General features: G+C 42.8%; 1 protein-coding gene across 3 annotated transcripts in view; it reads left to right on the top strand.

The window, feature by feature from the left end:
* The window catches only part of ASB15 (ankyrin repeat and SOCS box containing 15), a 45,323-nt gene extending 22,900 nt beyond the window's left edge, over positions 1-22,423 (top strand). For all 3 annotated transcript variants that reach the window (XM_084785385.1, XM_084785387.1, XM_084785386.1), the window contains exons 2-11: positions 1,396-1,467; positions 6,670-6,778; positions 8,432-8,484; positions 8,573-8,704; positions 10,150-10,308; positions 13,642-13,887; positions 15,376-15,547; positions 17,023-17,593; positions 18,420-18,573; positions 21,779-22,423. In XM_084785385.1, the coding sequence (XP_084641511.1) occupies positions 1,401-1,467; positions 6,670-6,778; positions 8,432-8,484; positions 8,573-8,704; positions 10,150-10,308; positions 13,642-13,887; positions 15,376-15,547; positions 17,023-17,593; positions 18,420-18,573; positions 21,779-21,951 (1,836 nt within the window). In that variant the 5' untranslated portion in view covers positions 1,396-1,400 and the 3' untranslated portion in view covers positions 21,952-22,423. The remainder of the gene's footprint in view (positions 1-1,395; positions 1,468-6,669; positions 6,779-8,431; positions 8,485-8,572; positions 8,705-10,149; positions 10,309-13,641; positions 13,888-15,375; positions 15,548-17,022; positions 17,594-18,419; positions 18,574-21,778) is intronic.
* The last annotated feature ends 2,078 nt before the right edge of the window (positions 22,424-24,501 follow it).

The raw sequence follows: 24,501 nt of genomic DNA, 5'->3' as shown, positions 1-24,501 counted from the left end.
CTCTGTTGGTGCAGTGGGAGGGGCTCTGTTGGTGCAGTGGGAGGGGCTCCATTGGTGCAGTGGGAGGGGCTCTGTTGGTGCAGTGGGAGGGGCTCCGTTGGTGCAGTGGGAGGGGCTCTGTTGGTGCAGTGGGAGGGGCTCTGTTGGTACAATAGGAGGGGCTCTGTTGGTGCAATAGACGAGGCTCTGTGTTCATCAGTCGTCCTTTGCACAAGGCTATTCCCTTTCTAGTGAGTTTGTTTTCCTCCGGAAGTCCATGTGGGTATCATGAAAAGCTTCTTCCTACACTCTGAGTCATTTCCTAAAGCTAGCATAATTCCACCTACCTTTCTGTCACAAATGAATTTGATTTAGAAATTAATAGTGGAGAAGAAAATGTCAACCTTTGCAATGTGCAACGGAAGGTAAACAAAGCTGGTGTAGCAGGTCCTGTCAATAGAGAATTTATACAGAAATCAATTATTAATAAATGCACTCCCAAACCTGGAAGTGAACTGGGCCCAAAAAAGATATGTATGATGTAAAGAAAAAATAAACAGGCCAGCCTGGTCTACAAAGTGTGTCCAGGACAGGCAAGGCTACACAGAGAAGCCCTGTCTTGAAAAACTGAAAGAAAAAGAAAAAAGAAAAAAGATAAATCCACTTCCAGTCTTATCTTAAGGGCTGTGTATACCAGCTTATGTAAGTTTTCATTCATCCAGCCAGCTCTTTCTAAATTCTCACCAGGTACCAGCTGTCACACTAGGACTCATCTGGCTTTTCATTTCTTTTTCCAAAATAGAAAATTACACATCTTTGAGGCAATACAAAAATGATATTGTTTTCTGGACTAAGGTAGGTAGGTCTCTCTCTCTCTCTCTCTCTCTCTCTCTCTCTCTCTCTCTCTCTGTGTGTGTGTGTGTGTGTGTGTGTGTGTGTGTGTGTGTTAAGAAAGACAGACACTATTTGAATCTATCTAGTTCTTCCTGTCACTCAGAGGGTGTCTCTCTTAGAGACAACTCCAGTGCCAGAAAGAAAGAATTGTCAGTTATACTGTGTCAGCTGTAAACCAGGGTCAGACGTGACTGTGAAGTGGAGCCCAATTCTGACAGGCATGCCTCTCTCCGGAAACTCTTCAGGGCTAGTGAACTCTGCTGCTCAGATCAGCAATTAAAACCATGTATCCGATCTGCTATTTAGTATTCAGGGACTCTGGCAAAATAAATGGTATGACTACCACGAAGCATCAAAGTCATAAAAAATATTTTATTTTGCTATGTATTTAAAGTTATAAATACAAAAGGCATAATGTAGATAAATAAAAATGAACATCATTTAATACTATATAATATAATAACCTTTTTCTTAACAAAACCAAAAAAAAAAACCCCTTAACTCTTGCCTTTCCTCTGGTAGGGGAAATGTCCACGATCCTCCCTGGGATGCCAGGAGACCAGCTCACCAGTCAGGAATCACAACACTTTCAAGGTAAAAGAAAATACCCCCTGTGGACTAGGCTCTGCGTTCCACACAGCAGACACCTGCACTTCTTTTGGGAACCCAGGGTCTGAGTCTGGCCTACACTTGCAGAAAAGAAGACACAATCTTTCAGGATTGTGCTTGCTTTAATCCACTTTCACTTCCCACTGTATTTCGGCCTGTTGACCATCAGCCTTCTTGCTTCATATGCCTGAAACTCTTTCTAGAATTTCTGCCTCTGTGGTGGGGGCCAGCATGGTGCCACAGACATTTTACGTTTTGATTTGTTTGTCTGTCTGTTTTGAAGTCCTCTCTGCTGTATGGTTCCGGCTGACCTCCTGCTTCAGTCATCTGCATGCGGCCGAAGACTAGAGGACTGTGCCGCAATACCAGGCTGCTACTGGCATTTTAAAAAGGACACTGGAAGGGGGGACAATGTGCCCTAAAGGACAGAATCCCTCACCAGTGTGGCAGAATGATGTTGACTTGACAGGTGCTGAGCGCGGTGCGATATTTATGGACACAGAGCCTCTCCTTGCAGAGTGGAGGCAGCTGTCCACTCAGCTGCTTCTCACACCACCCTTGTTACCGACTGATGAGAGTTTTTGTTTTATTATGCCCAAGACAGAGTCATGGCAGGTAGGGCAACAGACTTGGCTGTAATCGAAAGTGACCCTACAAAACAGCTCATGAAAGATGTGATCGTTTGTTTTTATCCTTGTTTTTTTGGGGGGGAGGGGAGGAATGCAGTGCTTTCATGACACAGGAGCTAGCACAATCCTAGGGATGCTTTGCACCTGGACAGGAAGGCATCAGTGCAGGTGCAGGATTGGGGGCAGCTTAGAGAGCCTGATGGAACGAGGCGACACGCCCTGGTGCTCTCTCCAGCATCCCCACCTCCTGACTACTTCAGTCAGGCAGGATAGCATGCTCATCCTATTTTTTTTCTAGACAGTGATGTTTAGACTCCAAAACAAACAAACAAACAAAAAAGTCCAGAATGAAGACAAGCTTAGGAAACCTCAGACCACCCTATGCAACACAACACCTCCCCTCGCAGAGCCAAAGCAAGTGATTTATGTGCCTTGGGAAGCTGCTGTTTATTTTTGGAAGTTATTGTCACCGAGAGCTGACTGTCAAGTACAGGATCGACGTGTTTTCTGTTAAAAGCAACAGTCTGCGGCTTCTGAGAGGCCTGGGAGGAGTCCATGCTCCTTGCTCTGCTCAGGCTCGCTTAGCAGCGTGAGAGTTTAAAGGGATAAGGCTCAACTTCCACTTATCTGCAACGGTCCGTAACACATACAATTAGAGTACGGAGTTAAAACCAGGCATGGGTGAAAAGCGCTTTGCATGGTTCTTGAGACAAAGCCGGCCCTCCATGATTCACGGCTTACGGCACTATCGTCTTCCTTATTCTTCTCCTTCTTTCTTTCTCTCTTTTGGTTTTTTGAGACAAGGTTTCTCTGTGTAGCCTTGGCTGTCCTGGACTCACCCTATAGACCAGGCTGGTCTCAAACTCACAGAGATCCACCTGCCTCTGTCTCCTGAGTGCTGGGATTACAGGCGTGCGCCAGCACCGCTCGGCGCCATGCTTACTCCTTCCAAACCTATTTTATAGTTTTCAGAGTCACCAAACTTCCCTTTTCTCTACATCTAAGTGTGGGACTGAACTCATGTGCATCTGTAAAACAAATTGAGAACCATTTAAATCTTAACTAAACATTTGGGGACTTAGCATTTAGAAATCTGGAATTCAGCTGTTTTTTTTTTTAAACAATATCTAAAACATAAAAAAAGCTTCAGAGTGTCCATGAGTTAACTTTATATTCAAAGTTGGCATGGCCTTTCAGAGAAAGAATCCTTAATGTGTCATGAAGTGTGTTTCCACCCTTAGCGAGGTTCATAAGTGCTGTGAATGAAATCAGTGTAGGTCAAACATTCTGAGTATTGGTCTGGGAAAACGAGCGTCAGCTGAGCAACTGTAAGGACCTGGGTTCAGATCCCCAGCACCCACATCAAACACCAAGCTCGGTGGTGAACACCTGTAACCTCCGTGCCGCGGACGAAGAAGACATCTGGATCTTGGGAGCTCACAGGCCAGCCAGTCAGTCTGAAACTGTGGGCTCCAGGCTCCGAGAGAAGGTCTCTTTAAAAATAATGTGAGAGCCATAGAGGAAGACACCCAACTTTGACTGCTGACCTATAGCGAGAGAGAGGAGAGGGGAAGGAAGACAGGCAGAGGGGAAGAGGCAGGGGTGGGGGCGGGGATTGCTTCAGTCACTTTGTAAGTCAGCTACGACTGTACAAGTGAAGAGTGGATGCTCTCACTAGTTGGCTTCTCTGGAAGAAAGTTCAGTGCTCTGTGGCGCACCGTTCTTAAGAGAGTGCCAAGTGATTTCTCTAGACTGAGAAGTGAGAGCCTTAACAACATTCATCCAAACGCTCAGTTCTTCTGGAGTCAAGCTGTTCTGTCATGACTTTCCAGTAACCAGGTTTTTACTAACATCCCTTTTTTTGTTTTTGTTGTTGTGGTAGTGGTTGTTTGGTTTTGGTTTTGGTTTTTTTGAAACAGGGTCTCTCTGTGTAACAGCCCTGGCTGTTCTGGAACTCTTTTAAACCTCACATAGACCTGCCTGCCTCTGCCTCCCCAGTGCTGGGACTGAAAGCGTGGGCCACAAGGCCCAGCTGATAACATCCCTCTTGACAATAGTTAAAATACAACAGAAAAATGTTAGGGATCGGTTGGACAGACTAACTCTAGCCTCTAAGGGGCATGCAGTGCATCAGGCACCGGCTGCCCACATTTAAAACAGGGTTAGATTTAAACTGGGTGTTTGAAGAGGGGAGCTGCTCTTCATCCCACGCCAGTCCCATAACCACGCAAGCCCCGCCTCTGAGCAAGCCCCGCCTCTGCCAAGCTCCGCCTCTGCGGTTACATCCGCAAGTAAGGCAGACCGCTTAAGGGTTAACCCTGCTGTTGAATTGTGTTATCTGAAGAACTCAGTGCATACTTGCTAGGAATGAGTCCAGAACTTTTCCTGTCACCACTGATGAAAGTCACTTGTCACTTAGAGTAGATAAATTAGGGGTGGGGGTATCAAAGAAAGCGCTATAAAGGAGAAAGCATGGAGTGGTGTGGCTTAGTGCTTGCCTCACAGGTGTGATGCCCTGAGGCCCCAGCACTTTGAGAGGGGGTGAGAGAGAGAAGGGAGGGGAGAAGGGGGAGGGAAAGGGGGAGGAGGACAGAGAAGAGGAGAGAGGGGAGAGGGGAGAGGAGAGAGAAAAGCAGTTTGTTCCCTTTCTCTCTCAGGAAAGCAATAGTCCAGTTAGAACAAATACAGAAATATGTGAAGAACTTGCAAAGCAAATATGGAACGCATGTTAATTCAAATGGCAGGAAAATGTCACATCAGAAGAGATATTCACAGAAAGAGGGCGAGAGAGGAAGTGGAGAATTCCAACCCCGCCTGCAGTAGGAGGAAGCCTCCTGTGCCAGGCTCGAGGCTGTGGGGACCAGGGTACAGAGCAGCTGGGACAGCCTTGTGAAGAAAGAAGCGGATGTAAATCCATGGGTCCCAGGAAAATGAGGCCAGACCCAGAGTCAGCGGTCAGTCTGTTCAGCTGGAAGAAAAACTGCATCCCTGAGAGAAGCGGTCAATTGTAAGAACAAGGAAGAGCTAGATGACTCCTCGTTCATTCATCAGCCCCTTCACTCGTCATTCGAGGTACCTGTGGGGACCCCAGACCATGAGGACGTGCTTCTCCAGACACCGAGGAGGTTGCACCATCGTTCTCTGATCATGTGTGGTTAGAGTTGATAGACAAGAGACAGTGGGCCAGTTTATAATAAATAAATAAGTCCATTTGAATTTTTTTGGTGAAGAAGACCCCCGATGTACACATTGGCCTGCAAGGAGACAGTTATGGCAGCAATAGGAGTAAGCCCAGTGGAGCATGGGACAATCTCCCATTCAGTCTCCTAGTGTCACCACCATATTTCCTGTTCTAAAACAGTTGTAAGGCTGCCTATACGGGACAATGTTTTTTGTTTTTATTTTTATTTGAAGCTTTGAGACAAGGTCTCATTGATGCAGCTCAGGCTGGCCTGAAACTTGTGATCCTCCTGTCTCCACTTCCTGAGTGCTGGGACCACAGAAGGCATCCCACCAGGCAAGGCTTCTTACAGAAAAACGAAGAACAAAATGTTGTAGAGTTTCTGTGCAGTCTGTCCGGAGGTTGGGGATCTTGACTGTCAGCACATTTAGAGCTGTCTCTCAAGATTACCTGACCTTGAAAGCTGAGAAGACACACAGCACGTTGTCATCTGTGCCTGGAAATTGCTTGCAGACCTTATTTCTGTTTCTCCCCCTTTAAAAAGCACAGTCCTATGCCAGCTGTCAGAAGGAATGCACTGGGCTCGCAAGTTCTGCCAGCTAATGATAACTGCATATTGCTAAGTCACCCAACTGTAAGACTATCTTCAGCCTCTATACTTACTAAAATCCATGCCAATAACCAAAGGGTCTGATTTAATTTTAAAGAGAGATATTTACTCTTTTAGTTAGATAGTAAAAGACAAAAACAAAAACAAAAAACAAACAAACAAAAAACATCACTTACTTTCATTTTGTATATTGTCCCCAGGGGAGTCAGGCTAGTCAAAAGCTGTGGCTTGTGATGAGTGGGCAGAAATGATCAGTAGAATTAATGGGCATCTACAAAAGCACTAGACCTCGGTAAAGCTGACATTAAGGTGATCCTCATCTCAAATGTGCAAACGATGTTACTCTGAGAGCAGCAGGCGCTGACTGGTGAGGACTGTAGAGAGCAGGAGAGAGCCGCTGCTGACTGAGCCCTCCACCTCTAGCTGAGTTCTAAGGTTTTGGTGGGCTGTGTAAGATGATTGGCCCGAGACAGTAGTCGTCAGAAGCCAACGAAAGGCAAGAGCCCTTCTGTAGACAGTGCCGGGAAGTCCGAGTTAAATGGCACAGCCACTGAAGGAGCAGGTAATCAGAGTTTCAGCAGAGTAGCTGAAGCTAATAGGGTGGCGTTTACATTCACGTGGATTAAGATCTCAGGTGTTTATCCGTATTTACCAAGGAAAGGTAAATATATTCTGGTTTTTGTTTCGCATTTGTTACATTAATTGCGCCTATTGTTCTGAACCCCTTGTGGAGAATAAGAAGTCATCTCTTTCAAAATGATTTGCAGGTATGGATATTCACGCTGACCCTAATGACGACCATCTTGCAAGTTACGACATTCAGCTGTGCATCCAGGAATCCATTGAAGCGAGCCAGGCTGTATTCCATCCCGAAAGGTAGCAGTTGGACCAACTACCCTCAACACTTACTTCCCCCACAACATGCATACTCTTTTCTGGTCTAACAACTTTAAAATGTCAACTTTGAAGATATTTTAATAATCTAATCTACAAATACTCACCGTGTGTAGAAAATGGAAATTTCCCAAGTGGAAAATCCCTAGCTGAACTTGTCTGGAGACTGCCTTTATTCTAAATTAATGTGGAGTTAAGAAGGACAATGAATAGAATTGGAAGACATTTGTGAGAAGAATATAAAATAGACAGATTGACAGGGGTCTGTGTGTAACACGTCCTGCCACCTTGTCAGCCGACCTTTGTGAGTAGGCACACTAAAACATACATACAAATTACAAGCATAGTATCAATAGAATCTAAAATCACAAAAATAAATATGTTATATATGACACAATAAAAAAAATAGACCTTGTTTTACCTTTACACTACATTCTCGTGTTTAGAAATTTATAGTCTGGAACTTACTAGTGCTTGTGAGTATACTCATTGCTATGAGATTATTGCTTTTGAGCTGTGTGCACAGTGCCCATGTGTGTGTGTGTGTGTGTGTGTGTGTGTGTGTGTGTGTGTACACACATGTGCACCTGTGTCTGGATGGGTGGTTCTGTGTGTGTGGGGGGGGTGTTTGTACAGATACATGGGCATGTGTGCACATGACTCTAGGGAGGCCAGAGATCGATACTGAGTGGCTTCTCTTGCTTTTCTGTTTATAGCAGGGTCTCTCACTGAGCTTGGAGTCTAGCTAGGTTGCCTAGCTGCACAGGCCCCAGGCATCCAGCTGTCCCCACCTCCCAGTGCTGGGATTACAGGCGCATGCTGGGAACTGAACTCGGATCCCTCCGCCTATGCAGCTAGCCCTTTATGAGCTAGACATCTCTCCAACTTTCCTCCTCTTGAACTTTTGAGACATGTAATACTCTGGATTCTCTTCAGAGCACATAAATCTTTTAACTTTTAAAAGGGCACATGCTACATACAATGTATGGTCTTTAAACTTTTTCATAGCACTGAAACCCGTGACAGATCCTCAGACCTGAGCACTCCCAACAGGGCACTCAGAACCCTGTAATGTTGGCAGGTGCTCCTGCCTAACACTGCAAATGCCTGCATTACATGTGCCTGTTGCCATTCAAGAAGGACACATGCCACATAATCGCTCTGTGAGCTTAACCCCTGACCTGCTGGGCCACTGAAATGAAGCACATTCAGTACATGTTCTGCCTGTTAATTGATTTTTGGTTAAATACCTGTAACATGCATGTGAGCCGTAAACTCCCAAGGGCCTCTCAGCAGCTACTAAGACCCAGGTAACATTTACTGAATACATAGTTTTGAAAGTTGGAAGAGTCTTCCTATTGAACCCCACCTAGATGAAGAAAACAATACCCAGGAAGGCTAACACGCTCACTTACCCCATTTGTATTTCTTAGAGGGACCCTCAAACCTTCTTAATCTTGTGATTTGCTCGCTTCACTAGTAAACTCTGTGTCTGGCTCCTGAAAATTTTTAAGGTGAAGAAAATCTTCTATATGGTTTTTTTTTTTTGTAATTTCATTATTACAGATATTTATAAAAACTCCTTAAAATACACCTCGAGTACAAATACAGCTTGTTTTTCTTCTTCTCTGCTAGGTTTGTGCCACTAAGTGATCAAAACAGAAAGCTTGTAGAGGCCATAAGGCGAGGTGAGTGGGCATCTATTCCACAGTGGGGTGGAGCCGAGCACGCCCTACGTCACGACCAGTGTGTAATGGGTGCACATGTTTCATGTAGGTCGCATTCTTGAGCTCCAGGAGTGTGTGCAATATCAGTCTGCTCTGGATGAAGCCGACGAGAAAGGGTGGTTCCCGTTGCACGAGGCCGTTGTCCAACCCATTCAACAGATCCTTGAGACTGTTCTGGATGGTAAGAAAACATAAAAAAAGAAAAAAGAAAAGAAAAAAGAAGAAAAAATACTAGAGTAAAAATGTAGACGTTATGGTGGATCAAATGGGCATAAGAAAGAAGCCAAAATAAAAAGCAGAATAAAAGGCTAGCACAATCCGAGGCTTCGGCAAGTCAGCAGTTGCATCCATTCACCTAGGACTGCTGTGCAGGGCGGGAGAGAGGCACTGCTACCACGTGTGACCGATAGGTGCTTCATAGGTCACAGCTTAGTTGATTCAAATAGGAAGTTACTTTTTCCTTTTAAAGGTTAATTTGAGGCGCTGGAGAGATGGCTCATCAGTTAAGAGCACTTGCCACTCCTACAAATGGGGTGAGCTTGGTTCCCAGAACCCACATCAGGCAGCTCATCAACACCTGTAGCTCCAGCTCTGAGGGATCTGACACCTTCTCCTGTCCTGAGTGGGCACCTGCTCACGTGTGGCATACATTTACATAGGCTCTCACATGTGCATAAGTAGAGAAATAAAAATAAAGGATTTCTAAATGTTAATTTAGAAAATGTTTATCTTTGACTATTCTTGATCTAGTTTCCAAGAGGATATATATCATATATACATATATACATTATTTATATTTGTTTATTACAATAAATAATGATTATCCTTATACTACGTTACTTTTTTATACTGTAAACATCACTGTCAACACAGTGTTGTCTTACATATTTTTTACATCTCCATATTTTATAGAACATATAAGAATGTCTTACCTTTTGAGCTTCAGTGTTACTTCCTACTTTTTAAAAGAAGATTTATTTATTTACTATTGTGCATATAGTGCTCTGCTTGCATATATACCTGTAGGCCAGAAGAGGGTATCAGATCACATTATAGATGGTGTGAGCCATCATGTGGCTGCTGGGAATTGAACTCAGGACCTCTGGAAGAGCAGCCACTGCTCTTGACCTCTGAGCTATCTCTCCAGCCCAGCTTCCTACTTTTTTTTACTTTGAGAGATGAGAAATACTTGATAAGTAGCCAGCCAATTAGAGAATGAAGTGGCCACACTGACATATATAGGATGACCCTGATAGTTTTTCTTCTGTATCATAAGATATTCCTTATTTGACAAAACCAACCTCATATATAATTTATGTATTTAAAAGGGTTGGAAAGCAACTTCCAATGTATTCAGAAATGAGAACTAGTAACTCATTTTAAGGAAAACAAGTTCATGCGTAGGTGTTGGCTCTCTAGCTGTCAACTGGGTTAGCAGGTCTGTATGTCTGCTAATCATCACTGGCCTTTTGTAATCTCTTTATTGTATCTTCTCTTATTAAGCAATTTAACATTAATTACTTTGCTCAATACTATGTGTATAATGTTAGGCGATTCTGATTTACATAAAATCACCTAAGCAGATAATGGTTTTTAACTTCTCAACAAAATGCCTTCACATCTCAGCATCCTATAAAAGACTCTGGGGATTCAAAACCAGTGATGGAGAAACACCCTTGACTCTGGCTGTCAAAGCTGGTCTGGTGGAAAATGTCAAGACGTTGCTGGAAAAGGGGGTCTGTCCCAACACCAAAAATGACAAAGGAGAGACACCTCTTCTGATTGGTAAATAATTTTTTTCTAGAACTTTTATAATTTTAAACAAACATAAATATCTAATAAGTGTTTATTAGAAACTACGGTGCAATGGCTAAAATTTTGCTACCTGGACATGTTCCCTTTTCATGTTCCCAGCCCTATCCTACCCGCCCATGAATTTCATTATCCTGTCCCACAAAGAGCATCGTGAAAGAAGGCCACATAGTTTAACTCTCAAATACAGAGTGCAGATAACTGGGAGGGACTTAAGTTAGTTCAGTGACACCAAAGGTGTCAATTCTATAGAAATATCCTCGAGGTAGGGTCAAGTGGAAAGGGAGGGTTATGTGTGTAACACTGCCAGAAGAAAGAGGAAGAAAGGGGAGACCAAAAAAAAAAAAAAGCATGAATTCCACATCGGAATAGTCAAACAAGACTGAAGGAAAGAAAAAGGAGATCCCCTGGGAGGCATTGAGCTTGATCCCCATGAGGGCTTAGAGCAGTGACATTGTCTAGAAAGGACGGCAGTCACAACTTACCGTGCATCAACTTCTCAATCTTACATCCTCTGTGAATGTTGAGTAAGAATCTGATGACAGGCCCTGTGGTGGTGGTGGTGGTGGTGGTGGTAGTGGTGGTGGTGGTGAAGGCAGCTTCAGCCAAACATGCCCTTAACCCCACCACTTGAGAGGCAGAGGCAGGAGGGTCTCTGAGTTCAAAGCCAGTCTACAGAGCAAGTTCTGGGACATCTAGGGTTACCCAATGAAACCCTGTCTTGAAAAAATGAAAACAAATGAACGAACAAAGAGAATCTGATGACTGAAGGAAAAAAAAAAAGAGAGAGAGAGAGAGAGAGAGGAGATTGACTGTATGTGACCTAAAATAATCGTTGCCTTTTTGGGGGATACAGGGGTAGAATAAGAACTTGAGGTTTGGCACCTGACTAATCTTGGCTGCAACTCTGCACTAATAAGCTTCACATCCACATATAGAATAGTTGCCTAGGGACAGAGAAGTCATGTGAAGCCAGATGCTTCACTGGGCATTCTGGGTACAAAGACATCGAATAATCTTCTGCTTCAAGATTGTAGGAAAGCTCGATAAACCTAAGTGGAAAATTAATGTAAATGCTATAATGAAGGCACATACTTAACATAAATGAAGGGAATAAAAGAACTCATTGCATCTGTCAAAACTCTACAGGGACTTGATTCCCTGAACTGTCTTGAGCACCATGGCGACAGCACCAATGGGACTTTTAAGTTTTATAAGAAACTGGTTCAGCCATATGAGTTTATCAAGTTTGCTCTTGGGCTACCTTAAAATTTGCTACCCATGGCTCATTAACTTGCAAAACAGAGATAAGAGGGCGAAAATCCTTGGTCCATGTCACTCCCTCTTTAACATTTTTCTTGACTTAATTCCTCATCTTTGCATGTGTTCATGAAGCATGTTCAGATGGCAAAAGTAAAATAACGTTAAATCTACCCAGGGCTCTTACTCCTGCTTGGCCATCTGGCTCTAACTTGCAATGCTTGAATTATCACAGCCATGTTAGCATTCCTTGATGAGTGGTGGGTATCAGATTTGTGGTCATTTGACACCTTTTATGGTGTTTTGCTCTTGGATGGACCCCCTACTCACCTTTCTTTTGCTGGGAAGGCATGTTTGCCCCAGGCAGCACAGTTAGTTGTGGAAGAAGCTCTGAGACCTGTTTCCCTTGGGGTCCCAGGTCCCATTTTCAGGCATCTGTTTTCTATGACAGTAGAGGAATTTTAATTCAGAACAAGGCTGCTCTGGCAAGAGATCACATCCAAAGTCCTTCTAGGTCTGTGTGATCCCAGTGGAATACAACTCATGTGTGCTTTATGAGTCAGAAAATCATTCGGAGCTGCTATGTAAATTACCAATGAAACTCATGCCTTAAGAAAAAGAGAGAATATGTCAAGATAGAAGTAAAAAGGGAAAGCCAGACAACCACAGATCTCCAAAGAAATCCTAAATAACACTAATCAATTCTAATTGAAATCTGAACTTCAGATTCTATATGCTTTACATATAAATTCTAAAAATGCAATTGAAATCTGATTTTCAAATTACGTAGAATTTATGTATAAAGCTGTATACATACATTTATATATTATTATCAACTATAATAAACTAATAATGTGCCTTATGGATTTAATTATTTTGGTTGGCATTGGTTTAGACTGTCTTCACAGGTTATCTGTAAAGAATGAGTCCCTACCATTGCCATTATTACATTATTATATTATTACAAAGTATTTCATAGATGTTACAAATGTTAAGTAATTAAGTTGTAGATTCCATGCATACACTGTTGTTTTCATGAAGAACAGTTAATCTTGCTACTAACAAGTTCCAGAGGGAAGCAGAAAGGCAGTGTCTTAAAGGGAAGTGCCTCATTGCATGAGATTGTTCTCCTCTAAAACTTAAAAATCTGAAACGGCAGTAGTTAAGATAAAAATCCAGCTCGCTCGTCTCTACAGTGACAGAAGTGAGGATGAGGTAACACAGCACAATTTGTGCCACAGTGGCAGGCGAACAGTTCAGGGAGAGACATTTTTCAAGTAGAGGAGGAAGAGGAGGAGGAGGAGGAAGAGGAGGAGGAGAAGGAGGAAGAGGAAGACAGGGAGGAGGAGGAGGAGATGGACTTCCCTGTGAGGCAGAGTCTACCTCTTCCTCTGTCCATTGTCTGAAGCACAATCTGTTGACAAATACTATCTTTGGTGGGGAAAATGATACTTGCGCTATAAAGGGCAGAAACCTGATAAATATTTATATGGAGCACCAGAGTCCTAGAAATGATGCCAGTACTTAGAATAATTTATTGTAATCATATTTTATACTGGGCACTATACTAAATGGTTGACATACGTTATTTAATTTGTACAACCCTATAGTACACTGTTCCCATATTTTGGAAAAGAGGATGAAGTTTGGAATGACTACACACAAAATTATATCTTTTTTCCCCCCTGTTTTTGTTTTTTAAGACAGGGTTTCTCTATGTAGCCCTGGCTGTCCTGGAAGTCACTCTGTAGACCAGGCCAGTCTTGAACTCAAGGAGATCTGCCTGCCTTTGCCTCCTCGGTACTGAGATTAAAGGCATGCACCACCTTGATGATGAGCATTTGTTGTGAAATCCTTACCCACTCTGAGTCCAAAAGACTTAGGCTCCACAAACAGAAATTTGAGCACGAGAAAGAGAGAGAAAGCACATGTGTAGTACAATATCCTTTTGTAGAAGAAATGGGATAGTTTTTTACCTATTCGTTTAATTGCATGTAAAGTACTCAAGTTGACGAGGCAAACTTTGTGTTAACATTCCTGTTCAAGCTATAAAAAGGGGCTCCTATGACATGGTGTCTGCACTGATTAAATACAACACCAGCCTTGACCAGCCCTGTGTCAAGCGATGGTCAGCGATGCATGAAGCAGCAAAGCAAGGCCGCAAAGACATCGTGGCCCTGCTCCTGCACCACAGAGGCAACGTCCACCTGCGAGACGGCTTTGGAGTGACGCCCTTAGGAGTTGCTGCTGAGTTCGGCCACTGCGATGTGTTAGAACATCTTATTCACAAAGGTATGTGAGGTGAGGTAATCTGTCCCGCTCTTTATCGCTGATGGGCGTCCCCTTCTCTTCTAGATACAAGTGGGTGAGACTTTACCCCAGGCCCACATCAAACCCCCGTCTCACCACCAAAGCTCTGTTCCTTGTGACCTGCCGAGATCTGCAGGACCAGCTCCGATTGCTTTCTCTAGAGACAGCACAGTTCCCGTGCAGATTTTGTGGGAAGGTTTTTTACTGTCATCTTTGCTGACTTCCTCCTCCTTTTCCACCTGTTGGTGTGTCAATCTCTCTTAACCAGGACCGAGAGAGGTCAGGTTTACCTCTGTGTCTTCTATCACTTTCTTTCCCAAATCCAGCTGGCTGCATAGTACTGAAGTCTCTCTTGTCTTTGTGTTGCCGGTCGGCCTGCCTTCCTGGCCGGGTCCTTCCCACCTTCCCTGGACCAGTGTCATCATTTACCAACTGTTCTTTAGGTTCCCGTTCGGCCTGTCAGCGAAGCCATACTATGCACTGCAGCTCAGTTCCTCTCACGCAAGTGCAACATCAATGACGCGTTCTACTCAAAGCACCGCCGCAACTGCTTTTGATAATTAGAACTGTTTTTCCAGGCTTATGTTTCACTATTCCAACCCTCAGTATCTTACTCTGGGCAAGAGAAAATATGGGTATTCTCAGCCTTAATTTAGGTCGGATTCCTGCTCTCATTTGGAATAGTACTCAGCAAAATTGAAAGCCAGTCTCTTGAGACAGTCTCATAAGTCCTTTCCTAAGTCCCTCCAACAGACGGTGTCTTTCCCCAGTCCTGAGACCTCAGAATGCGTCAACTGTACAACAAGGAATAAAGAAACTCAATTCCCAGCTCCTAGCTCCAACCTCCACCTACTGTTTATGAGGCACTTGTCTATTTACATGCTCAGGCCCCATAAGTGAACCACACGATCCCCAAAGGATCTTGTACAGGTGAAAATTAGCATTTTTTGTGTTTCCCAATGTAACTTCATTGACTTGCCACATAACCCCTGGGAAACATGCTAATTAGTTTACAGATAAAGAAACAGAGATGCATGAAAACCCTATTGCAGCAGATCAAAGATGGCTGTCTCCCCTCTACAGTACGATTCCACTCAAGCCTTCACGCCAGCGTCCTGCATCACATGTCCTCTAGTTACAGCCTCATCTCCTCTTTTTGCACCTTCAGTTGGGCCTATTCAGCTTAGGGCCACACACAGTGTCTACACCTCATAGATGTCCATTAATATTTGTTGAATTGAAAGAATGCTACCTGTTATCATCAAATAAAAAAGTCACATTTTGTGACTCCCTTTCCCTGAAAGTTTGGTAAGATGAAGCATGTTGCCTAGCTGTTATTGAAGCTATTAAAATGAAAAAACAAACAACTCAAAATTCTACAGTGTTAATCAGAAAGGAAAATGACAGATTACTTTAACAGGCTCTCTTAACACTACTCAGCCAGCTAAGCCACGTGTTTTACACCGCCAGGTGGTGATGTGTTTGCTTTGGCGGATGATGGGGCATCTGTGCTATTTGAGGCAGCAGGAGGTGGAAACCCTGACTGCATTTCCCTCCTGCTGAAATACGGAGGAAGCGGCAATGTGCCTAACAGAGCAGGGCATCTTCCAATACACCGAGCCGCCTATGAGGGACATTACCTGTAAGTAAGAGATTGAGGTGATTGCTTTAAATTTTTTTTAAAAAGCTAAGTTGTGTGTACAGTATAATCTTTCGATATGTGATACTTCCCAAATCTCAAAGGGAAATATTCACACATTTTGTATTTCAATGCTTGGAATTGATTTTGTAGCTTTTCCTCTTTCATTGTATAATGTTGATTTTCACAGAGTGAATTTATACTATAAAGTATTCCTTGTAGAGGAATAAAGTTGTAATTGAAAAATCTTCACCAACTGGCAGGTATATCTTTCTGTTTTAAAATAAAAATGGTTCAAAAATGGCCACTGATAGAGGACTATAGCTTGTAATGATACTGTGTTTTATTCCAGGTTTTTTTTTTCCTATCACTGCCAGGATGTACACAATACTATAATGGTGAATATATTATTGAATAGAAAATATTCATTGTAACTTAGATTGAGTGGAATTTTCAACCACAAAATATGTTACACCAACACAGTAATAGGAGTCTAGAGTCACAACATTAAACTATCCACCAAGAAAAGATGGTTTCAAGAAATTAAAAATATCTTACAAGTTCAAAACCTTTGAGGTAACTAGGCTTTATTATTTCTGGTAGCCATATTGGCAAAGTTAAGGGACCAATGACGCATAATTGATGTGAAGTGACATGTTGTTAAAGTTTACCTGGATTTACTCCCAGCGTTCATAAATTCACACATGATAGGTCTGAATTAGGCACAGGAGATCAGGTTATCCTTGCCTGTGGCTCTCATGGGTGTCTAAACGGTTAGTGAAGTGTGAAATTGACAAGAATGCCTTTAGAAACATGAGCTAGGGACAGTTCTTTCATTTGGATGGATGCACGCTGATGGGACATTGAAGACCCTTCTTTTCCCTAAGAATTCACTTGTGAGTGGCAGACGTACACCGACAATATGAATAAGTGGCTTAAGAGTCCGTGAAAAAGAAAGAATTAATAAGAATCAAAAGATTAAAGCTCTATCCCTTCCTTTCACAGGGAGCTTAGGCCCTTGGACAAGTTATATTCCTTCCTAAGCCTTTCTATTGTTCATCCTTAAGCAAGGAGGTTGTATGTAAGCTGTCCAAGGTCATTTGCCAAGCTCGCATGGTTTCCCGTGGTCAGGACTGTGCAGTGTATTTCTGTGCCATCAGAGGCGCTTAACTGGCTTTGCCATTTTTGCAGTTGCACCTGTTGATTATTTTAAAAAAAAAACAACAACTTTATTGTTGAGAGGCAGAACTGGAAAGGTGACAGAGTCCTGCGGACTCAATCCTAGAAGCAAACATGTAAGGCCCAGGATGTTCCTTAGGGATTTTTAGAATGGGAAACTAAATTAAAAAAAAACTCAACTAAACTATATTAAACAAAGTTAATTCACTTGTCTGAAGAGAAAATGTTATTCAGTTATTGATTTTTCTTTATACAATGGGATATTTAAAGAGTTTTTGTTTGGTTGGTTTTTGCTCTAGTGCTCTGAAATACCTTATCCCAGTAACATCCAAACACGCAATCCGGAAAAGCGGCCTCACTCCAGTTCACTCAGCAGCAGACGGACAGAACGCCCAGTGCCTGGAGCTGCTCATTGAGAACGGTTTTGATGTCAACGCCCTGCTTGCTGACCACATTTCCCAGAGCTACGACGACGAGAGAAAGACTGCGCTGTATTTCGCTGTCTCTAACAATGATATCCACTGCACCGAAGTCCTCCTGGCTGCAGGGGCAGACCCCAACCTAGATCCCCTCAACTGTCTACTTGTGGCAGTGAGGGCCAATAGACATGAAATCGTCCGGCTGCTTCTCTCCTACGGGGCTAACGTCAACTGCTATTTCATGCACGTGAACGACACTCGTTTCCCCAGTGCCATTCAGTACGCCCTGAACGATGAGCTTATGCTGAGGCTCCTGCTGAACAACGGCTACCAAGTGGAGCTGTGCTTCGACTGCATGCACGGCGACGTCTTTGGAAATTCATTCATGTGGCCCGAGACAGAAGGGGAGGGACTGCCAGGATGGACATCTTGCATAATAAAAGATAACCCGGTGAGTTGCATCCTCTTCCTTCTTCGTTTCGGATCAGCACCCTAACTTATAATTGTCTCAAGGACCTTTAAGTTTTTTTTTTAACCCTTTTGGTTTATTCATTGACTGACAAAATTCATCAAGAGTGTGTTGTTTATCTTTTATTAATTTATAAAATATCCACATTTCTTCCTGTTACTGATTCTTAGACATATACCATTGTAGTCATAAAATAGCATCAAAATGGCTTTAGCATTAAAGACATTAGGTCTTGTTTGATAGCTGAATCTATTCTGGAGGGTATACTATGTTTTAAGTAAAATACAGAATCTGCAGTTTAACTCATAAAATGTCACTCATTTAAGGATAGCACAGCAGGGGAAAATCTATTTTAATTTATGTGCTTCTTTTTTTTTAACTTCATATTACTATAGACAGATAAGCATACAATGAGCCAGGAAACAAGGCTGTTTCTTTTCTTGGATTGGAAACAGAGTATCAAATAATGTAAAAATGCAGTTACTCACCTGGTGGAACAGAGGGGCTAGCAAGAGGCGGGGGCCTTCTGTATCATGTCCACTCTGACCGTAACAGAAGTGTGACTGTGCCTGTGGTACTGTCAGCTCACAGCGATAATCGTGGCATCTCCTTTTCCTTTGTGTTCGTCATAATCAGGAATATTTTCTTTCCTGAAAAAATACAAAGAGTAACTTCTCACAGAAGTACTGACTATGTGCGCGCTATGTACTGACTATGTGCGCGCTATGTACTGACTATGTGCAACTATGTACTGACTATGTGCGCGCTATGTTACAACACTACTAAGCTAACTCGTGGGCTCCTTCAGTTCTGTGAGTTTATTACAGTTCCATGGATGAAGCACCTGGTGGGCAGCACGGTCCGGACCCTCGTAGATTACATGGATTATGTCCCTCTGTGTGCTAAACTGAAGTCGGTGCTAGAAGTACAGAGAGAATGGCCGGAAATCCGCCGAATAATAGGTGAAAACAAACGCTCTCTTGACTTTCGGGCTTTGTTCGTTTTGCTTGTGGGTATGTGCTGTGAGTGTGGTTACGAGTGTGTTTCTAGCTTTAGGAAAACTTAACTGCTAGCAATGACCCTAGCACTCCTCAGCATCCTTCTCACACGGAATTCAGGGTGGAAAAGCTAATTCCTAAAATAAATAAATAAATAAATAAATAGTAAACGATGGCTTCAGGCCTGAGGATGGGTATGCCTGTGGAGGCACCACCTCAGAGCAGGCGGGCAGCCAAGAGACACAGGGGCTCCCGGCACTGAGTCAGAAGACTCCATAGCCAACTTGAAGACACTCTCGGGGGCCAAACAGAACCACTCAAGTTTCAAAACCACAATTGTTTCAATGAGTAACATAAATATGTCCAAAATGTCTACATATGTGATAAAACCTGACTGTAGGCTGAGGCAGGCGGATGACCATGAGTTCAAGGCCAGCCTGGTCTATATTTAAAAAAGAAGGGGGGGGGTTATAGAAAATCAACTTATTTTAAAATTTGCTAAAAACATTTAAGCCGCTTTTCTGCCTTGTTTATATGATTCATGTCACCAGAAACCAAAAATAGGTGAGGAGACTCTCATCATCAAAGTGTCTCAAGTAATAAGTGGAAATTTACATAACTGTCATTTTACAGGCATCAGGGTTCTCCAGCGGTCATGTGACATGGCAAAAATGGATAGAAAAAAGAACTTTTAGATCAGAAGGCATCTAAAGGGTATTAACTCTTTAATAACCTTTTAATCCCACAGCAGTAGCAAAGCCCCAAGGAAAGACATCTGGAGATGACTTCCGGCCTACGTATGCACATACACGTTCACTTGAGCTGCCACAGTCAGGCCGGCGTGCACGTGCACACACACACACACACACACACACACACACACACACAGACACACACACACACAGACACACACACACAGACACACACACACACACATCACACAAACACAAACACCACAAAACACAAAATAAATGTGAGGGATCAGTCACTTCAACGTTATGTTTGATTATAAAACTTCAAATTACATTCTTTAAATATGAAAATAAAGTTAGCCTTGGTGGCATATACCTGAAATCCCAGCATTTGGAGGCCGAGGCAGGAAGGCCACCACTTGTGTCGACCCTGTAGTTAGTGTAGGGACAGGTCACTTAGGTGAAGAAACTTCAAATGGGGTGATGGCTATATAAGTGTGAGTCGCAGTGGTTTGTGGGAGAAGGAGGAACGAAGGTCGCCAAGGCTGACGAAGTTCCGTTTTATAACCTGAGAGGTAGTCAAGAGGCTCGTCTGCCTGATGCTTATGATTCATGAGACTAGGCGTGTCTGGAGCTAGCCTCACATTTAAGCTTCTCAAAGGCAAATGCTTACATGGTTTGGCTATTTCAAAATGAAGACACCAGCATAAATAAACTAATTTCCTCAAGTTTTAGGCACTGGGAACAACAGAGCCAGGGGTTGAACCTTGTTTGTTCTACATGGTAACTCTGGCTTTTTCTGCAATAATTTCTGTTGTTTCTGTCATAAGTAGCACAGGCTTCTCTGGGAAATGAGAGTAAACAGTCCGTGTATTTTTATGCAAATGAACTCCTAGTTGTAATGATTTTAGAAAGATATTCCAGGTAAGAAGGAAGTCAGAATGCCTTTCTGTTGTTTCAGTGACTTATTTGCAGCTTGCCAGCTCATTGCTGTGAGCCTGGTAACCCACTGGATGTCAGCATCTCCAGCTGGTGGGAAGGAGGTTCGACCATCAAGGAACACGATTAAATTGTCATTTCATTAAAACGTGGGAGGATGGCTGTTTTGAGCATAATATTTTTGCCTCATTTGTAGAAAATGTCCTAATTTATTTTTGAGATGGGATTTTTCTATGCATCCCAGTCTAGTCTGAAACTCTCTCTGTATCCCAGGCTGACCTCACACCTGTGACCTTCCTGCTTTAGCCTTCAAATCCTGGATTATAGGTATATGCCAGCAAAGCTAACTTTGTTTTAATATTTAAAGAATGTAATTTGAAATTTTATAATCAAATATAACAAAAATTTGGTCACTTTCAGCAAAGAAGTGACTGATCCCTCCTGTTCCTTTTTGTGGTGTGTGTGTGTGTGTGTGTGTGTGTGTGTGTACCCACCCGACTGTGGCAGCTCAAGTGAACGTGTTTGTACATATTGTAGGCCAGAAGTTGACATTGGATGTCATTCCTGTGGGGTTTTCTGATTAGGTAGCTTGGCTGGCCAGTGAGCTTCCAGTATCTACCTGTTAACCTCCCTAGTAAACTCGGGTCTTAATGCTTGCACAGCAAACATATTACTATGGAGCCGTTCCACCCCCCTTCCCGCCCCCCAACATTTATTGAATGCTACAGTCCAGTGTATTAGAGATTTTTGTAGTAGTTTATATGAGCCATTTAGCCTTCAGACAATCCTATGAAGTAGGTACTGTTGTTATCCACCTTACATAAATGAGAATACTAATTATAGGGTAAAGCCACTGTGCAAGGTCACACAAAGTAACAGGCTGGATCTTAATCCCAGCAGACGGAGTCTAGAGCCAACATTTATTCGTGTACTTGCATTGTGCTGCCCTTCACTGGTTCTTTTTGTTGGCATAAACCATCCGTGTTATATATAATTCTAATATAAAGTAATAATTTGAAAGATATATTTACATATCACCAGATATGTACATGTTAGTATCCTGTGTATCAGACACTGGAAACAGGCCTCAGATTGAATCATAAATGATTTGTGGAACCACCTAGCAATATTTCACTGATAATTTTATTCATCAGAATTAGTAGTAGAAAAGAGAGGAAATAAATATGTCTGTATAATATTTAGTTCCTTAAAAAAGAGAGAGAGAAATGTGTGACCATTTGCTTTTTTAATAATCAAATCAATTTGTTTATTTAACAAGCTGTTGCTGGACACAAATCAGGAGGCAGAGCAGGCGCTCCTGGCACAGATGCAGGTGGAGTCCCTGCCCTTGTGGGGCTGAGATCATGAGGAAAGGGCTGGACCATTTAACTGAAGTGTGAACTGAGGTCAAAGCCTTCAGCTGCTAGCGGCTGTATTTTCAGAAAAACACTCCGCATGCTACTCTAAAACACTCTGTATCTCAGATGTGAAGCCAATAGGATCCTTCAATTTTGTGTTTGTTTCCCTGTTTGTTTTAGAGAATCCTTGCTCACTAAAGCACCTGTGTCGGCTAAAAATTCGACGCGTTATGGGACTGCAGCGGCTCTGCCAGCCAGCCTCCGTGGAGAAGCTTCCTCTCCCAGCAGCGATTCGAAGATACTTATTATTTAAAGAATATGATCTCTATGGACAACAGCTAAAGTTAATATAACTTTAAAATTATATTTTAAAATGTGATTCCCTAGAGATGTCTTTGGAATCATTTTATATTCTTACGTGTACTTAAATCCACTGAGAATTTTGTAGTTGTGTCATGTCCCTATGGGAAGAGCACGCACATTCTTAAAGACTTTTGAGTTTCTAAGATAAGTAATATCCTGTATATTAATTTCTATTGATTGTCTTCAGTTGTTACAAGTCTTCAAATTCTCCCTATCAACTGACTATCAATGACTGAGAGTCTATCCTTAAGCCAGGCACAGTGGCGCACACCTTTAATCCCAGCACTTTGGGAGGTACAGCCAGGCGGATCTCTGTGAGTTCAAGGTCAGCCTGGTCTACAAAGTGAGTCCAGGGCAGCCAAGTCTACACAGAGAAACCCTGTCTTGAAAAACCAAAAACTAAAAGTAGTCTAGGATTAAAAGGTAAATAACCACTCCTGCCTTGCCCCACCCCCAGCCCCCTACCCCCTAACCCCCCCCCCCCCGAGACACACACACACACACACACACACACACACACACACACACACACACACAGGCCAGCTGCCGCCCTGTTCTGTTGTTAGGACCACTGCCTTAGAAGAGTTCATTTTTACCTGCAGATTCACCTCTCCTGCGCTCAGAAGCCCTGACTTCCTTGCCTCTAGGTTCCATAAACAACTTTCACCCGACCTTCCTGTTGATTCTTGCAGCAACTGACTCCATTTCCTGTTCCATCCTTGGCTTTCTCCATACTGATCTCTCGATGTTGACCTCCTCCCCGGCCTCTCCGCCTCTGCTTCCTTACGCCGTTCCTCTTCCTCCGTCTTGTAAGGGATGTCCTCTGTCCTTTCCTGAGGCCCCGTGCTGTCTGAGAAGCTCCGTTCACTTTGCTGGGGACTGCAGCACTTCCAGCCGAGGTTCAACCTTTTGTCTCCTCTGCTTCTGACATTGACCTAATATCTGTAATTTAGCACGTTCTCACGTACTTCCTTCACCAAACACTTTTCTCTTTAGTTGTGCAATTCAGTATTAACAGTCAATCCAGTATCCAAATGAAAAAGGCTTGGCATCAGTCTCGACACCCCGCCCCCCTATTTTCTCACCCAGCATGCCGCTAACTCACCAAATGCCACTGGATTTCTTTCTTCGATGCATTTCCTCCTACTCCATCCCAGAAAGTTCACTATGCACCTGACCCTATTCTTCCTCTTCCTGAAACACTACAGGGCTGCTCACCGGCTCCTCTGCCTTCTGTCTTCCCTGTCCTCTACAGAGTCCCTAACCACAGCTCAGAATGGTCTTTTCAGAGACTTTAATATAGCTCATTTCCTTGCTGAAAATCACTCCCATTATTTTGCGATTAAAAATCCCCCGAGTTCTCACGTGACCTCTGTGCTTTAACGACCCCCTTCCCGTGTAGCCTGCCTGCATACCCCCATGCCTTTTTCAGCAGTGTCGTTGGTAAACCTCTTCTACAGGGATTCCCTAGGCTTTGTGGTTTTAGAAGACCAGAGGTTTTCATTTTACTAATTAAAAAAAAAAAGGTCATCTTTTTAAAGGATACCATCTATTATCACTGCCTCATTGTTAAAAGGGGTTATTCCTTAGAATGCTAGAAAACAAGATGGTGGTGAGCTCACTCATTAAAATGGATTGATGTTAGCCTTGAAAAGACTGACCATGCTGTTCTCTGCTCCTCACTGAAAACCGGCATCTCACTGTGGGCCCCAAGCACATGGGCATCTTTGATGTGGCGACCACTGAGAAGCAGGGCCTCTGTGCTTCCTTTGCCCTTTAACCTGAGGCTTTCTCTCCTCTCCTCTCTGCCCCTCCCCCACTGACTAACTGACCCTTACACAGCAGATCTTGGTTCAGCCATCGCTTCCTCGGCATAGAGGCCACTCACTGCCCAGAGCTGTGCTGTTGTAGCAGTCTGTGTTGCACTAGACTGGAAGTTCCGTGAGGGCAGGATCATGTCTGCTTTATCTCCCTGTGTATCCTCAGAGCCAAACACGTTTCCTGGAATGTGAATGTTACACAAGAACCAGACTAAAATAATCAGTGACTTCATGGGGACATGATAGGCTTGAATTTCCGACTGGGTGTATAAACTTAGTAATTTAATTATTTAGATTGATTATTCTTTCATTTTAATAGTTATTTTTTATATTTATTTTATCATAAGAGTGATTTTTGGTAGTAAAATCTCACTAGTTTGCAAATTTTCTGAATTGTGTTTACTTTCAGTTATCTTTGAAAGATAAGTAAGTCTGGAAAAAAACTGTATAATTAAGGTTATAGTTTTAATGTATTGGTTTCCTTGAGTATGTTTTTAATATAAATTATACCATAATGCATTTAATTTGAACTGTGATGTTTTATGTACAATGTTTCATAATTCCTGTGTTGCTTTCTTTATTGTGCTTAAAATTCGTTGTTTCTTATAAATTTTACTCCAAATAAATGAGAAATAGAATTGAAGGTGTAAGTCTGCTGTTTGATACTTCAGATATTAAAGGTATTTGGGGTAAATAAGTACAAGAACTACTTGGATATAA

Source organism: Acomys minous, assembly GCF_964271855.1.
Source record: "Acomys minous genome assembly, chromosome: 6".
NCBI lineage: Eukaryota > Metazoa > Chordata > Mammalia > Rodentia > Muridae > Acomys > Acomys minous.
Note: the sequence above shows the minus strand (reverse complement) of the source record. Positions and strands in the feature narration are given on the sequence as shown.